This window comes from Bufo bufo, chromosome 3 (genome assembly GCF_905171765.1).
Source record: "Bufo bufo chromosome 3, aBufBuf1.1, whole genome shotgun sequence".
Taxonomy (NCBI): Eukaryota; Metazoa; Chordata; class Amphibia; order Anura; family Bufonidae; genus Bufo; species Bufo bufo.
This window is the reverse complement of record NC_053391.1, coordinates 93955907-93974252: the sequence shown is the minus strand read 5'-3', so window position 1 is coordinate 93974252 and position 18346 is coordinate 93955907. Positions and strand designations below refer to the sequence as shown.

General features: G+C 40.6%; 1 protein-coding gene across 1 annotated transcript in view; it reads right to left on the bottom strand.

The window, feature by feature from the left end:
• Window positions 1-445: 445 nt before the first annotated feature.
• The window catches only part of LOC120994629 (transmembrane protein 211-like), a 242490-nt gene continuing 224589 nt past the window's right edge, over window positions 446-18346 (bottom strand). The window contains exon 3 of the mRNA XM_040423333.1: window positions 446-1749. Coding sequence (XP_040279267.1) covers window positions 1523-1749 — 227 coding nt within the window. The 3' untranslated portion in view covers window positions 446-1522. The remainder of the gene's footprint in view (window positions 1750-18346) is intronic.

Below are 18346 nucleotides of genomic sequence, written 5' to 3'. Positions count from 1 at the left end.
ATTCCTCTGACAGCTCACTCCACTTTAACATATGGCTAAAGTCAGTTTTAGCCAAGTCAGATTTATGATCGGCCCTTTAAGACTGTAATAAATGTGGTTTGACGGTAGCAGTTTATCCGTCAGTAAGCAGCTTTACAAAAGTCGCACATCTTTACGAAAAAGTCGCACGTTTTTATGAAAAAGTCGCATGTTCTATTAAAAAGTCTCATAAGATAAGCATGGTCCTCACTGGAGTGAAATTGGGACTTTTTTGCAACTTTTTTAAATAGTCCCAATAGTAAATCTGTCTAGAGATTCATTTACAGAAAACACGCCCACTTTCAGAAAACTGGCGAGCATAGTGCAGAGCAGAAAAAAGTCGCAAATTTGTGCGCAGTTTTAGCTTTTGGGACTTTTTCACTCCATTATTCTGACTTGAGCTAATGATAAATCTGGCCCTATGTATCTATCCTAAGAAAAATGAAAAAAGAAATAATATAAGGCCTCTTTCACACCAAGTTTTTTTTCTGTTAAATGTATCTATTTTTACTTACATTAGAAAAATGGATGTGTTTAACAGATACATATGCTTCTATAGAAAAAATAATGTCTAGAGTACATACATTTTGTCTGTTTTCATGTTTTCATTTTGTATTCCTGTCCATTTTTTAACTGTATGGGAAAGCACAGATGTCTGTAATATTCCATCCAGCAAAAAACAAACAAAAAATAAATAAATGATGTGCTGTTTTCTGATGCAATCCAGCAGAAAATCAATTCGAAATAATCGGATGATCCATTAAACAGATTTTATACAATAATATTTATTTTTTCATCCGTTTAACGGGAAACAAAAGCTTCCCCCTGACGCCCACAAAATTCAACCAGTCTCAAGTCACATTATCCAAACTCCACCTTTCTGACATATTTGTTGTCTTTCTAGGTAAAAATGGAAAAACGAACCTTTATAAAAATTGACATTAGTTTGCATACCTTTTTAGGAATGGATCCAGTTTATGTAAAAAACGGATTCCCTCTAGGAAATAAAAAAAAAAACCTCAAGGGAAAGCACCCTAAAGGCCAACTAGGTGGTCCATGTGGCTTTTTTTTCTGCTGTCATGCTTGTATGTTTCTATGAAATAGTGGCCCTATTGCCCATAGCATTTTGTGTTTCCAGTGTTGGCTGTTATGGGCAATATCGACAGTCTCTAATGTGTAATACAGCAAATTATAGTTACATGGCGTCTGATATCTGGCTTCCAGCACAGAATTTGTGATCACTGGACAAGAATTGGGAGGTATCCATGATAAAAGTGAATAGCATACAATAAGAGAGAGGGAAGCAGTGGGAAAACTAAGAAAATCAGTGTAAAGTAATGCTACTTAAATCCCAAGCTAATATTTTGTCATGCTTCAGGAAGACGATCAATGCATCAGTTGAATCTATATGTTAAGCTGCACAGCGGCAGAGAAGTGCTCTAATACCTTTGTCTATCCATCATCTGTAGACAGGAACTTTGTTTTTGTTTTCAAAAATAAAATACTATAAAATAGTAGGAATCGGGGTTGGGGATATGTGTTCTTTTGGTGCATATTTAGCAAAGAATGGCAAAAACACAGATAACATGACCCCGACAATTGCAAGCATGTAGCCCCATCCAATCTGACAGTCTCCTGCATAGTATATACTTGAGCTCTCACAGTACTTTTTCACAGCAGCTGAGTTGAGGCCGAAGGGATAGACCAAGAGTCCCGATGCCATGATGAACACTGCAAATACAAAAGAGGAAAATAACTTTAATTTTCATGTACTATTTACATATTACAGCTGTAAATACAATGAAACATCTCGAGATGACCACCCCCTTATCCAGACCAGATTTCCTGTGACAGGTTTTTATTTCCAGCATATATTATGCATACTGGTCATTTTTTTCATCGTTTCTGAAAAGACTCGACACCACCCCTCCAGAAGACTAACCAATTCTCAATGTTATGTTGGGTGTTTCTCACAAGTAGCGGTTTGTATGCGGGCAGACCAATCAGCACTGGGGATTGAAAGGTGCACTTCCTGCAGCGGATGAACTACATATCCTCCAAATGTATTGATGTTTGGACTCACTAAACACCTAAAAATCTAATGGTTATTATGGTAAATCTACTGACAGAAAATGGCCTATTGTATAAATTAAGGGGGACATTTATCAGACACTGTCACTTCCTAGGCCAAGTGACATCACCGTACATCGGCCTAGTGTCACGGCGGGGAGTGGCGGAAACCCCCCACCGTGTGGTGTCAAAGGGTAAAAGGGGATCAGCCTGGCCAAAAGGAGTAATAAGGGAGCAGGTTACCTCCTACAGCTTCCCTAATCCTCTCCCAGACTCCTCACTGTATGAGCGGACCCCGATGGTAGGACGACTCATACTCAGGATACCTAGAAACCCTAAGTCGCCCTGGTAATCCCTCACTTAGGAGCAGGGGAGAGACAACCTGTTCATCCCAGTCATGGAGGAACAGGAGTCTCTATCTGAGGCCAGGCTGCAAGGAGAGGGGAACACATACAGCTAATGGAAATGGCAGGTGAGTGAAACCAGTAACACACTTACCTGCCACAGACACACTGACTGGAACCCGTGCACAAGTGCTGATGTCCACACCAACATAAAAGGACACAGCACACACCACAAACCACACAGGGACCTAGGACACCATAGCTGCAATAAACGTGAGACACCATAAGAACATAATCTTAACATCTATGACCACAAGGGTGGCCCTCACTGGACAGATGAAATATGCCAGGAATCTAGCTCCAGCATACACCATGGCTGGAGTACCCCCGAGTTTCAGGCATCCAGCAGAGGCTAAATAGCCAAGCAGCCACACCCACACACACATAAACCCAGTGTTAAAACACTAGGAAGGGAGTTAACCCTTTCAACACCAGACAAGGGGAGGAAGCCACTTAAAGGGGAAGTGCACACACAAGCATGGAAAACTACACTTTGCCGCAGGCAACAACATGCGTGGCAACCATGTCACAGCAATCACCCAGAAGGCAGAGACACTGGCACCGCATGCACACACAGCAACACGTTGCCGCGGGCAACTGCAAGTGTAGCAACAGTGTCACAGCGCACACCATAGGCCGTGACACCTAGTTGCAGCTCAGCCCTCAAACAGCTGATCAGCGGGGGAGCCAGGTGTCGGACCCCCACCCCCCCAATCTGATATCGATGACCTATCCGGAGGTCATCAATAGAAAAAGCCCGGAGAACCCTTTAAATATGTGTTCACTTTAGCGATAAAGTAGCTGCATGAACTACTCTATATTATATGGACTCTGTGGTGTTACTGGACATAATGACAGCGCTGTGCACAATTATATAGCCACTAATATGGCATATGCTACTACATGTATATTTATAAGTTATTATTATATGATATTATATGAAGATAAAACTGTAAAACTCAAGTTCTAGAATAAAAAAGCAGAACTAGTTAGATATTATTTTTCTTTAAGCCATTCTGCATTATGAATAACAATGTGACCTTTATCTATTGTATATTCTTTCCTTTTTACCTTGTTTCCTATAAATCATTATTTTCCATGCTTCTAACATGCCTCTGTGAGTAATGTGGGTTGGACCTCCCTGCTAGAATGGAAAGTCAATGAAAACACCTCTAATTTCATCCAAAGAAATCACTGAGGTTTTCGGTCTTTGAGACGACTCAGTTTCCTTGTGGTAGCGATGTCTGCTCCAAAGTATTTCCGACATAGCACATTCTATATTTCACCTATAGTTAGGCTGCCCAGATCCAAATATAGTAGATGTTCCAAAATCTCCTCCCACCTAGTCTTGACCCCAGAGACTGCAACCTCAGAGGCTTAATTGTTCATTTACTTACATACTATACATCCCATAGCAACAGTATCTAAATCTATGACTGGGACCAAATATTAATATGAAGTTACAAAGTCTGAGCACCATTAATGCCTTCTTTATGACCCCCCATTTCTACAAAAGATTAGAAACCCTTTGCAGCTTGCTAACAATATCAGCTACTTCTCTACCCATTTGTTACTTTCTGCAGGAAAAAAGATATCCACATGGTGGCAGTAAGGCACAAGAAGATTGGAGCTGCTGTTCTCAAGTTTTAGGCAAAAGTTTTGCCTGGATATTTAACTCTTTCTTTAGGAAATTGTATCTTACTGTAGTTTTTTCGTTATAATTATATACTACTGTATATCTTTTTTTTTTGTGATTGCAGAGCGCCATTACATTATTACCTTTGTAGATGCACCAATCAGTTTTAATTATTATTATTTATTATTAAAGCGCCATTCATTACATAGCACTACATATGAAAAGAGGTATACATACATAATACAGACAACTGCACTAAGCATGAACAAGACGCGTTACAAGCTGGTACAGAAGGACAGAGGGCCCTACATACAATCTACATGGTATGGGAGAAGGACACAGTAGGTGTGGGTGAAGTTGGTCATGGCGGTATGGAGGCAGCAGGGTCACTGGTTGTAGGCTTGTCTGAAGAGGTGGGTTTTCAGGTTTCTTTTGAAGGATTCCACTGTAGGTGAGAGTCTGATCTGTTGGGGTAGCGAGTTCCAGAGTATGGGGGATGTACGGGAGAAATCTTGAAGGCAATTGTGGGAAGAGATGATAAGAGGAGAGGAGAGAAAGAGGTCTCAGAGATGTAGGGAGGGGACAGGTTGTGGACAGCCTTGTATGTATTTGTTAGTATTCTGAACTGAATTCACTGGGCAATAGGCAGCCAGTGAAGGGATTGGCAGAGGAATAACAGGGTGAGAGTTGAATTAGTCGGGCAGCAGAGTTAAGGATAGATTGGAGGGGTGCTAGATGGAAGGCCACAGAGGAGGATGTTGCAGTAGTCTAGGCGGGAGATGATGAGGTCATGTACAAGCTTTTTTAACAGACTCAAAGTTGAGGAAACTGCGGATGCGGGAGATGTTTTTGAGTTGGAGGCGGCAGGTGGAAAGGGCTTGGATGTGTGGTCGGAAGGAGAGGGCAGAATCCAAGGCAGCGGACTTGGGTGACCGGGGAGAGTGTGCAGCCATTGATCGTGATAGATAGTTCTGTTGGGGGGGTTGAGCAAGATGGGGGAAAGATGATGAATTCTGTTTTATCCATGTTAAGTTTTAGAAAGTGAGAGGAGAAGAAGGAGGATATGGAAGATAGACATTGTGGGATTCTGGATAGTAAGGTGAGAGTTACGTTTAATAGTTTAATGACAGTTATGCAGGCAAACAGACAGGTATGTAAATCAAGTCTCAAAAAAAAAGACCCTGCAGAACAACGACCAAAACTTCTGAGAGTTTGGCTTGGAGGACAGTGGGTGACTGGGGTCATACACAAATTCTAATGTTTTCTGTGGTGTGAGATAAAAACATAAATGCCATTATACAGTATAATTGCTAGGTTACTGTCCATACAATAGTCTTAGATTTGTTGGGAGAAATGGTATAATATAGGTTCCTTTGAAGAAAATCCATTTTACTATGTTATAAGCTGCCTCTTCTACATGCACTTTTATGTTGTTGCCCTATTTGTATAATTTTTTTATACGAACATACACTTACAATGGCTTGTAATAAATACCAGAATTGATGCTGCTGCTTATTTAGTTGGGCCACACACATGGACAACTTTGTGGGCAATTTTTTATTATTACATTTTACTCATTTTAGGCTAAAACCATTTTTTAAGTTGTCCTTTATTAAAAAAAATTCTACAGTTTCTGTGCATTTACAGATTGCCATTCTCTCTGCTTCACACTGAATCTGTAGCATTTGGGGGGTATTCACATCAGCGTTTAACTTTCCGTTTTAGCAATCCGTTCAAATGTGATTAAAACGGAAAATAAAGGAATTGCTAAAACGGAATGCAAAACGGAACACTTTAAAGACATTTTGTTTTGATCCGTCCTTACAGAGGAAAATAGTAAAAAAAAAAACAAAGCAACATTCTGTCAGGTTTCTGTTATTTGGACGGAAAAAAAATCCTGCAGACAGAAACCTGACCGAATGCTGCTTTCCGTTTTTTTTTTCTATTGAACTCTATGAGGTGAGGACGGACGGATCAAAGCGGAATGCCTTTTTTCATCCAAACCCCAACCACCCATCCCCACGATGCATCTCATTCTCTTTATCAAAGAAGAAAAAACTTAATATAAGAAGGAAACATAATTGGTTGGAGAGCAAGGAGGAGAGGGTTGCAAAACAAAGCCCTACCACTTCCAGTCTCCCCAAATTCTAGAGCATTTATCTTTAGAGTTTCTCTAGGTATACAAAATCTTATCTCATAACTCTTGACCTTGTTAACCAAACATATCCAATCATTAAGTTTTGGAGTGTTTTGAGAGAACCAGACTCGGGTAATTTATAGTCTGACCAGGAACATAATTTTAACCAAAAGAGTATTTTGATGCTTATGGCAGATTACATTACTAATATCATTCAAAATCTAACACTCGGGGCTCATCGGAATTACTATCTTCAATTTTTGAGTAATAAGATTACAAATTGAGTCCCAATATATGTTTAAATCTGGACATAACCAGAAGAGGTGGAGAAAATCTGCCCCCTGTGACCCGCACCGAGGGCAATTTGAGGATTCTCGTAAACCACATTTATTAAGCCAAATCGGTGTGATATATACTCTAGGTATTATATTAAATTGAATCATTATATGATTAAAATTGTGAGAAACTAATTTCAAATAAGTGAATATATTCCCCCCTCCCTGTGCTGTAACTTTCGGGCAATCCTTTTCCAAGGCCCTCTGACCCGGTGATACACCTCTAGAAAAAAGTGACTTAACAAGTAATTCATATAATTGGGACATCTTACCCTTATAACCAGAAGATCCCAAAACAACATTCTAAGGTGATGAAGTGTCTATCTCCAAAAGAGTTCCTTGTTTAAACCTTAAAGGGTTTCTGTCACCCCATTAAACTGTTTTTTTTTTTTTTCTTTACTAATAATCCCTACACTGCGATCTCAGCATACATAAGCTAATTAATGATTTTCGTTCAGTAGAATTTGCTAAAAATCAATTTTTATAATATGTAAATTACCTTGCTACCAGCAAGTAGGGCGGCTACTTGCTGGTAGCAGCCGCATCCTCCGATCGTAATGACGCCCCCTCCGCTTGTTGATTGACAGGGCCAGCAGACGGGATCTTTCTCTGCTGGCCCTGCCTGTTTTCATTCAATATCTGGCGCCTGCGCAGCGGCCGTAGCTATCTTCAATCTGCGCAGGCGCACTGAGAGGCGGCCACTCACTTGGCCGCTCCATCCTCAATGCGCCTGCGCTGGGTGTAGATGTGACGTCATCGGCGCATTGAGGAGCGAGCGCCCGAGTGAGTGGCCGCCTCTCAGTGCGCCTGCGCAGATTGAAGATAGCTACGGCCGCTGCGCAGGCGCCAGATATTGAATGAAAACAGGCAGGGCCAGCAGAGAAAGATCCCGTCCGCTGGCCCTGTCAATCAACAAGTGGAGGGGGCGTCATTACCATCGGAGGATGCGGCTGCTACCAGCAAGTAGCCGCCCTACTTGCTGGTAGCAAGGTAATTTACATATTATAAAAATAGATTTTTAGCAAATTCTACTGAACGAAAATCATTAATTAGCTTATGTATGCTGAGATCGCAGTGTAGGGATTATTAATAAAGAAAAAAAACAAAAACGGTTTAATGGGGGTGACAGAAGCCCTTTAACAGAGCTGAACTTAACTGACAATATTGAAACCAACTTAAATTACCTAAATTCCCCAATTGTGCTAGGTGAGAGAGAGAGAGGCAATACCTCCTCCTGCTTCACCACCTGTAGACCAAAATCTATCACCAAGTAATTTATCAACCTCTTGTAAAAAAAATTGTGCCAAAGATGAGTACACTGAAGAGAACCCTTTATCCCCATCCATCTTCTGGTAGTAGTCCACGCTCTAGAAAATAGTTTCCCAGTTACTATATATATTCTTTTTCACGATTAATTAATCACCCCGATTCCAATAATGTAAACAAATTGTCAAAGGGAGATTGGTTCACCAAGGTCTTACATACTGCACTTTTCTCCCAATGACAATATAAAAGTAACTGCCCAGCAATAAAATATCCCTTGAAATAGGGAACATTCAATCCTCCCTGTTCCAACGGTTTATAGTAATAATCTAATTTTAGCCTCACTCGCTTTCTTCCCCAAAGTAAGTCATTCATCATCCTTTCAAGGAGTTCAAAAAACTTGTCCACAATCCAGACTGGGGAGTTCTTAAGAATGTAAAGAAGTTGGGGCAAGATCACCATCTTAATTAAAGATACTCTATCAGCTCTAGTTAGAAATAATCGCGACCATAGCAATTTTAGATCTCAGCTTGCTTATCAATGGTATCAGATTAAGCTGAATATAATCCTCAATCCTGGGTGATATCATCACACCAAGATACTCTTCTGTTTCGGTTACCTTTAGCATTATAATGGGGACCTCACTCAAGTACTCAAAATTATCCGATAACATAAGTGTAGTTTTAGACCAGTTAATATCAAGTCCAGAGACCTCTCCGAAGGATTTAACTAGTTGGACAACTATTGGAAAAGTAGTGTTGGTTTGATTTATATAAAATAATACATCGTCCGCATATAAAGAAACCCGATCCCCTATTTCCGATACTCCAAAACCCTCTATAATTGTATCTTTTCTAATACTGAGTGCTAAGGGCTCAAAGTAGATATCTAATAAAATCCACAGTAGAAAACATGGCAGCACTGCTGCTGGGTATACAAAACGACAACTAACTCTAAAAAACAATCCACCGCACGTCCACATCTAAAAGTACAGTATAGCGGTGCACAGCCCTTAAAGTAACGACATAATCCAGAAATAAAGAGAAGAAATGAGGCGGCACTCACCACTGTAATGTTGCTAAAATCAGTCCTTTATTCTTGTATAAACAATGCTTAGGGTTACAGGCGGGGGCAGAACACGCAATCCTGACACATCTCAGCAGCAGCAACGGCCGTTTCACGCAAACTCGCGCTTCCTCAGGCCGCTGACCCAGGAAGTGCGAGTTCGTGCGAAACAGCCGTCGCTGCTGCTGAGATGTGTGAGGATTGCGTGTTCCGCCCCCGCCTGTAACCCTAAGCATTGTTTATGCAAGAATAAAGGAACTGCCTGCCGGATCCAGAAATCCACATGCAAACGGAGATCATTTGTTCCGGATCCGTCTGAAAAATGCATTGAAATACCAGATCCGTCTCTCCGGTGTCATACGGAAAAACGGATCTGGTATTTATTTTTTTCACATTTTTAAAGGTCTGCGCACGCATTAATAGATTTCCGGCAAGTGTTCTGGAATTTTGGCAGGAGAAAATATCGCAGGATGCTGCGGTAATTTCTCCGGCCAAATACCGTAAAAGGGACGGAAGGGAAGACATCCTGATGCATACTGAATGGATTGCTTTCCATTCAGAATGCATTAGGATAAAATCCCATCCCATAAGGTTAAATCCCATCCTTTCTAATACCTTCCAAAGTAAGTTTCACTCCACCCTGTCAAACGCCTTAGAGGCGTCCAATGACAGGATCGAGCGGGAATACCCCCCAGGTGACTGTATGTTTGCAGAAAAATGATGAAGATTGTGATGGGTGCCATTCTTGGGGATAAATCCATTCTGGTCAGGGTGAATAATGGAGGAAATTACTTTGGAGAGCCTAGTAGCAAGCATCTTTGCCAGAATCTTGACATCAGTATTTAGAAGAGATATTAGTCTATAGGTTTCCATGTCTAATGGATCCTTTCCCTTTTTTTGTAGTAATACAATTACCGCCTCGTCCATTGACTCTGGTAGAAAACCCACCTCCAGGGAATTAACAATTACCCTCAAAAGATATGGGAATATAATGTCACCATATTTACGATAGAACTAATAAGGGAGGCTATCTGAACCAGGAGAGGAGTTTCCCGAACAAGCCCTTAATACAGCCTCAAGCTCTCGTGAGGAGAATTCTGCCTCAAGGGAGTTCCTCTGGTCCTCAGTAAAGGCCGGGAACCTAATAGAGTTCAAATAGGCCTCCATCTCTTCATCCAATTTATTGTTACTAGATGTGTATATTTCCGCAAAGTGCTTTGTAAAGACTCCCTTTACTTTTTCCTGATTTACAGTGATAATACCCTCAGGTAATCGAATACTACTTATTTGTATTTTTTTTTAATCCTGATTAGATATCACCTTTGCCAGTTTTCCTGGACGCCCTGCTTCACAGAATTGTTTTTGTCCCCTAAAGAAGAGCCTTTGCTGGGCCTTGTCCAGAAGAAAATCAGAATACTCCTGACTAGCCCTCTGCATAACTTCCCTATTTTTCTCAATTTTTTCCCTAGAAAACTACTCCATCCCATAAGACGCTGCCGATTTTAAGGCCCTCTCTTTCCTTCCATACCCCTTTCTTAGATGGAAAATGGTACTAGTAAACAACCCCCTAACTGTGGCCTTAAACGCATCTCAAACAGATTGGATTTTAGCTGATTCATAGTTGACCTTCCAATAATATTTCATCTCCTGTTTCATCCAATCATGATTATCCATTAGAGACAGCCAGTAAGGGTTTAATCTAAAGGGGGGTACTAACGATTGACTATCATCAGACAGGATAACTTCAAGGAGTACTGGAACGTGGTCTGATAATGACCTGGCCTCATATCTCATGCGCTTAATGTATCTCATAAATTTCTCATTTACCAATACCAGATCGATCCTGGACATACAATTCCCAGATCTAGACACACAGGAATAAGCACTTCTTCCCTGTCCCAGGACACTCTATACATCAACAAGGCCCGACTCTTGACAGAATCGAGCCAATAGAGACCCCTGATTAGAAACAGACACCCCGATATCTCCATCCATAGTCACCCAGTCAATATTAGGATTAATGACACAGTTGAAGTCCCCGTTTACTCGATTGAGTACATCGAATGAAAATTGGGGAGAGATATAAATAAAAGTTAAGGTGGATGGTCTACCAAAAAGTTTCCTATGTAAAAAAAAATCCTTTAAAGTGTTCCTTTTTGCTTTCCGATTTAACAATCCTGTTATTTTTCATTTTAATCACATTTGAACGGATTGCTAAGACAGAACGTGAAATGCTGAATCCCTCCTAACAACTCTTATCACACATTATAGCTGAATTCTTATCAGGTGGATAAGAATTTAGCTTATATGAGTGTTTATGAGCTGTCAGAGATCAGAGATAAGGGCTACAGATAGAGCCAGCAGAGCAGTTCCCTGACGGATTCAGTGTGAAACAGAGAGAATTAGTCTGCAAATGCACTGAAAATGAAAGATGTGGAAGAAAAACTACTTTTTTTAATAAAGACCAATTGAAAAAAAATATTTTTTAACGCAAAATGAGCACAATATAATAAGAAAAAATGCCTCCAAAGGTGTCCATAGCCTTTAAAGTTAGCCAAACCCACTGTTTTTGGTGGGACCAGCCAAACATCTAATGCGTAATAGTTGTTCGGCTGATGTTTGTTTAAGAGAGAGGGGAATAAAAGAATCAACATGTCTGATCTATCCTCAAGGGAGATAAGCTGCCACCAAAGGTGTGTTGGCAGCGGCTTATCCTCCTCCCCTTATTGAGAACACATGCACATTTGGCCGAATCTAGGGTGCATGTAATGGGGGGATTGGGAGGAGCTGACAGCCATTAAAGATGTGTGGGCACTGATGTCGCCCATCTAATCGATTCCAACGTAATGAAGTAGGATCTGCGTAACAATCAATGAGAAACTAAAAGATGAATATTTCTGAATATAGGAGAATGTACTATATAAGACCAATTTAGGGGAAAGGGTTGGAGTTTTTTCTGGATTTTCTTTTTTTTAAAAGCTGTAAAAATCCCTATAGACATAACATGGACAAAGTGTCAGTATACTCTGTATTCAGTGCCATACTTCTGATACCCTTGTGTGAATGCTGTCCTAATGTCAGTTTGGATGGCGTCATTGAGCACTACAGGACCACCGTGTGTAGTCGTGTCTTCACACCATCAGAAGAACTGAACAGACCATGATGAGAAGGGTCTGTACAATGCTCTCATTCTCCACAATGGCTTCTGTTCAGCACATCCCAGACAAGCAACAAGGGATCTGCCACATTCTTGGCCATTCCCCAGTAAAGAGAAAAGTTTGCCAATAGTCTGTGCCTTCATCTGGAACAAGTTACAGCAAGACGCAAACAGAGGCACTTGTACTGCCGCATATTTTACCTGTCATCACAATCACATCATCCCCTTATTAATTATTAGATCTGTCATTTTCGGCTGTCAACAGTGTTTGCACTTGTGCCATGTCCCAGTTCAAAGCAAAGCAAATATTGTCAGAAGGGCTCAGACGCTTTAATGTGGGCAGATTCTGATACTTCAAAATCCCACGAGGTATGCAAATTGTTCATCTGAACCCGACAGTGGCCACACACAGTCAGCACTAACGTACAACGCATGGCGGAGCTACGTTCTCACTACAATACGGGATAATGCTAATGCTGTCACTTCCGTATTATGAAACAGAACGCGAGAGATTCACACTGACCTGAATACTTGTAGTTTTATTAAGTGGATACCAGCTGAACTTTAATAGTTTCTACTTATATTATTACCATATCGTTAATAACAGCCACATATAGGGTTACGGGTTAAGAGTAAACTGGAGAAAAGAACCATATAGTTAAAAACGAATGTATTCATATACCCCATGGCGTAGCAGTACTTGGTAGCGCTGATGTCATCATACTGTTGATTGTTCCTTGGCAGAACAAGGTTATTTGTCACCTTAAGGCTACTTTCACGTCTGCGTTTTCCTTTCCGGTATTGAGATCCATCACCTATTCATTGACAAAACTGAACAGAGTGCACCAGAATGCATTGCGTTCCGTTTCATTGTGTTCCCATGATGCACACAAAAGCGCTGCAAGCAGCATTATTGTGTGCGTCATGGGATACGGAGCAAGATGGATGCAGCATGAAACACAATGTAAGTCAATGGTGCCGGATCCGTTTTCTCGCACACAAAAGAAAACTGATCCGTCACCCATTGACTTACGATGGTTTTAGTGCCGGATCAGTCTTGGCTATTTTAGAGCTAATACAACCAGATCCATTCATAACGGATGCAGCCGGTTGTATTATCCTAACGGAAGCGTTTTTGCTGATCCTTGCCGGATCCAGCAAAAATGCAGATGTGAAAGTAGCCTATGAGTAGGTTCACACCTCCGTTTATCGGATCTGGCAGAGAACAGCCTCATGGAGTTCATCCGGTCTAGTTGGATACTGCAGTTGAACAACGGACCCCATTGATTGTAATGGGATTTGTTGGGGATCCAGCCGCTTACAGGCGAAATGAGGTTTGAGGATATACTACAACTTGTAGCTGTTGGATGGACAATCATTTATTTAATGATTGCCCCATTTCCTCTAATTCCGTAGCATTCTTACTTATTTTAGACATTCCCCCTTCACATATTTATCTAAAAAGATGGGTAAACCTCCTCCCACTGCTCTTCAATGATCTATTAGGTCTCTGCCTAGTCCTTGACCCACCTTGCCCCACTATCCTGGCAATGGCCAGCTTTGCACTTATTCCACTTTTCCATTCCCTGTAGGATGTAAAATTGACGTTTCAGGATCTCATACAGGTTCAGCAGACCCACTGGAAAGAATTACAGAGTCTAAACCTTAGGCTTCATAGCAGCCTGGGATACCACCTCTATAATAGACATAAAAAGTGCATGTCGTATATAGAGGGGAGAATCAAAGAAATAACGCTAATGTGGCCTTAACTTGACACCATTATCACAGAAGGAACAAAGCATGCAGTTCTTCCTTTAAAGCTTGTACTTCTTCTCTTCTAGATTGTTCTATGTAGCCTCAGAAAGAATCAATACGACTTAATATTCTGCAATGTTCCTAAGGTGAATGTATTTCATCACTGGCAAGGTTACAAAGGTTGGCAGCAATTCATCTGAATGGAAGAAGATGTAACTAGTAACTACACGATCACAAATATCCAAATAAATCACAGCGTGACGGAGCCTCATACAGGGGAGCAAGCGTCTTGTCAGGAGATGAAGCGGAGGACTGAAACTGCTCCAATTATTTCGGAATTGGAATACAAAACAGTAAAACGCTTTGCAGCAATATTAATGGAATTGGCATCAGGAGCCAATGCTGCAGTCCAGTAAATCAGGCACACAACACTGTGATCCTATAGGAAAAAATAAGGGTCCAAATCTAGACTACCCACCTTTTATGGAACTACAAACCCCAGCGTATCACATCAGCTGAAAATAAGCTGCATGGAAGCACTAGAGATTATACAAGCAGGCAAGCAGCAGGGAATTTCTTATAACCAAACATTATGCAAACCTCCATGGCATAAGTAATGGCACATAGCTGCTTCTAGTAGATCTGCATAATAAAAAGTGTAATCATTCATTTGTTCAAGTACATAATACACAAATAGCCTTGTTGTCTTCTACAGTGTAATCAATTCTATCTATCTAATATTTACAGTATATAATATATACTTTTGAATCGGTGTACCCCCACCAGAGCTCTGATAAAGGTCAGTCAGTAAACATCTCTAAGCTGTAATTTCAGACTCTGTTGTAGGCAATGGTCCAGCTAAAAAAAAAATGTTCAGAACATAAGTAGTGTTGAGCAAATCGAAGTATCCGAAGTGGACTGCGATCGAAATTTCATGGAAAATTCAATTTGCCACGAAGCCCAATTTCCTTGTGCTTAATCAATTAATCAATTAATCAATTTTCCCTGAAATGGCGGTAAAAATATAAAAAAAAAAAATCATACTTCATCCAGCTGAGCGTGAAGAGGCTTCTGCGGCTGTCTTGCTTGAAGATCGAGCGAAATCTTATGCGCGTTGATGTATCACACACCATGCATGATTTTGCGCTGGATCTTCAAGCAAGATGGCTACGGTGGCTACAATGAATTTTTTTTTTTACTGAAACCTCTGAAAGGCCTTAATATTAAAGAGGTTCTCCGGGAATTAAGAAAATAAAAATACTTATATGTTCCTTTATTATAAATATATTTCCAAATACCTTTCACTAGTTATAATGGCTTGTTTAGTTTTTTGAGCAATCATTAGAAGAAATAAAATGGCCGCCGTGTAGGTGACCAGCTAAGACCTGTCCTAGGTTGCTAATATAGCTTGTGTGTTTATACAGCTAAACCTGCCAATAACCTTAATACAGTTCATATGTTTGTGTGTTAAAGACAAAAGCAGAGTTATTTACAGTGACTTCATGTTTGGATGTCATATAACTGTTATATTTTGTGTTCACAGAAGCAGAAAAGTTAGTATGCCTTTAAGATTCATTATATAATGTAAGGTAAGCTCAATGACACAGCAGACACAACAGAAAGCATAGAGTTAAACTGTTGTTGCTAAGCAGGAGTCTTGACCAATCCTAGCTAGCCTCACACAGCCCAAGAGTTTTGACCAATTACAGTCAGCCTCAGACACAGCTTGTGTTGGAATATCCCCTAGCAGGAGCTGCTAGATTCATTACACCAGAGGAGAGAAGCTGAATAGACATTCACTCGACTAAGAGCTGTATTTTATGGAAGCAGAGAGGCCAAAATAGATATTTAAAACAGTTATATAACGTTCCTACTGTTAATATAGTGATTAGAACTGTATACTGAACCAGTTATATGTGTGTTTACTGACAGTTCCACCATAGAACTACTGAGCCATACAATCATACAATCCAAACAAATTGCATACAAATGCGAACTGCTCATACCAGTTCATAAGCAATTGTATAAAGCAAACTGCAAACCAAGTAGAGTAAGTGAACTATTAGTTAGACCTCAGATATACCTCTTAGAGAGATCATAAAGTGCTTAAATAACTTAACGTGAGAGTACAGATACTGAAGAGAGAAATATATCCACCATTTTATGTTGAATGACCAGATTGAACAGATGAACCACCCTCTTATGCATACCGCCATTTTGTGATATATTTTCAACACGTGTTTTGTACATGGACTATCTGCGGCGGAGGTGACAGTGTTATATATGAAGAAAAGTTGAAGTTAATAAAGAAGTTATTTCAAGCATTTGGTGTGTTCTTTAAACTTACTGTTTCCATAGAACGGCCCTAGAGATATTACAGAGTAATTAAAAGGTCAGAGATATCAAAATTCTTCTAATGTCACAGCGCAAAAGGCACTTCATAGTGCTGCGCCTTCAACACGCCGTCTTATTAGTACACATAAAACCTGTCCTAATCACACCGCAAGACAAGTTACATAACAACACTGAACTAAAGAGCTGCCTCATCCTCCTCTCTGCTCTGCTTGTCAGGGATTATGATCCTGAATACAGATGATAAGATCTTCAGCTGAATCTCTGTAGGAATGGAGTTCATGAGGAGACATTAAGTTAAGAGAGGAGGATGTGGATAATGAGCAGCAGCACTTATATGCAGTCTCCATTACCACAGTCTGTCCTGTCCGTCCTCCCTGTACTTCAAGTCTCCTTATGAACTCCATTCCTACAGACATTTATCATTCATCAGACATAGATCATATTAAACTGTGTTCATTATCATAATCATTGACAAGTAGAGCAGAGAGGAGGATGAGGCAGCTCTTTAGCTCAGGGTTGTGAAGTAACTTGTCCTGCTGTGTGATTAGGACAGGTTCTGTGTGTACTAATAGGACGGCGGCCGTTTTTTCCCCCCTAATGATTGCTCCCTAGACAAAACAAGCCATTCTAACTAATGAAAGGTATTTGGGAATATATTTATAATAAAGTAATATTATTAGTAGTATTTTCATTTTCTTAATTCACAGAGAACCCCTATCAGATGCCGCAATCAGCGATGAACGCGGCATCTGCGGGGTTAAATGACGGGAGGCATTGAAATCATTGTTCCCCATCATCGCAGTCACTACGTACAAAAAAATACGCTTTGTGACAAAGTAATTTGTCATGAAGGGAATTTTTTTGTAAAATTCGCAAAGCAGTCAAATTGAATTTTTAAGAACTTTGCTCATCTCTAAACATAAGCACACGCTTACAGCCATGTATATTCCCATACACACTATGGTGGGTTCAGAAGAAAATGCCCTATTCATCAGGATGCCTACCTATCGTACACTCACCGCTGTGTTTTTCCACAAATATGATTATTTTCCCTGGATATATAATGCGGCATCCAAAGAGTGACTCTATATACAAGGCTGCAGCCAGAGAGTGTCCTCATATAATGCTTTTTAGCCTAATACACAGTGTCTGCCAGTGATTCCCCTTTGTACAGTGGCCCAGCTATGCTAGCAAGAACAGTGCTCCAGTGAGAGTGCCTCCATATACAGTTCCCCAGCCCCAAAGGCCCCATACGCAGCGCCACAGCCTGAGCCAGAGTCTCCTTGGTACCAATTTCTTCTCCTCATTCACCTACCTTCTATGAGAAAACAACCTAAGAGCAGCCAACCAGCAGGGGTTCGACAGTTATTTTCCCTCTCTTGTAGGCAAGAAGAATTACATTGTATCTGAATTCAGCAAACGCAGATGTAATTGAAATAAGTGACAAATGCAAAATCTGTTGTGTATTTTGCAGTACAAACCCCTCTAGTTTCGGCCACGGTTTCTGAATTTGAATGCTGTGGACCTGCTTGCAGTTTAGCCCCACTGAATGGAGCTATACTGTCAGCGGAAATTTGCCATTGTTTTCAGAGGTGTCCTTTCTTGGCGTGGTCTCGGCTACAAACCATGACCATGTGAAGTCGTCAACAACAATTCGGCATGTACGGGGCCTTAAAAAGAGAAGCAGTTCCCCCAACCATTCTCCTAGCCCTGCCACAGAGAAATATGATGAGTGAGATTCGATTAAGATTTTTCATGTAATAGATGGGCCCATGCAATTTTGATAAAAACTGCGCACAGCCTCAGATTTGTACAATAAGTATAGCAGTAATGCAATTCAGAAACGTCATGCTTTTAATGTTTGCTTGTTTCTTTGCACATGGAGCAAGAGTAAGGCCTCTTGCACACCAATTTTTTTTTTCCGTTTCCGTTTTTGCGGATTCCGTTTGCGGTCTGTATGCAGAACCATTAATTTCAATGGTTCCGCACAACTACCGGAATGTACTCCATTTGCATTCCGTTTCCGTATTTCTGTTCCGCTGAAAGATAGAACTTGTCCTATTTTTGCCCGCAAATAACGATCCGTCATCCGTTTTTTGCGGATCCATGCCCACTTTGACCATGTGTATACTGTTAAAATACAACACTGCA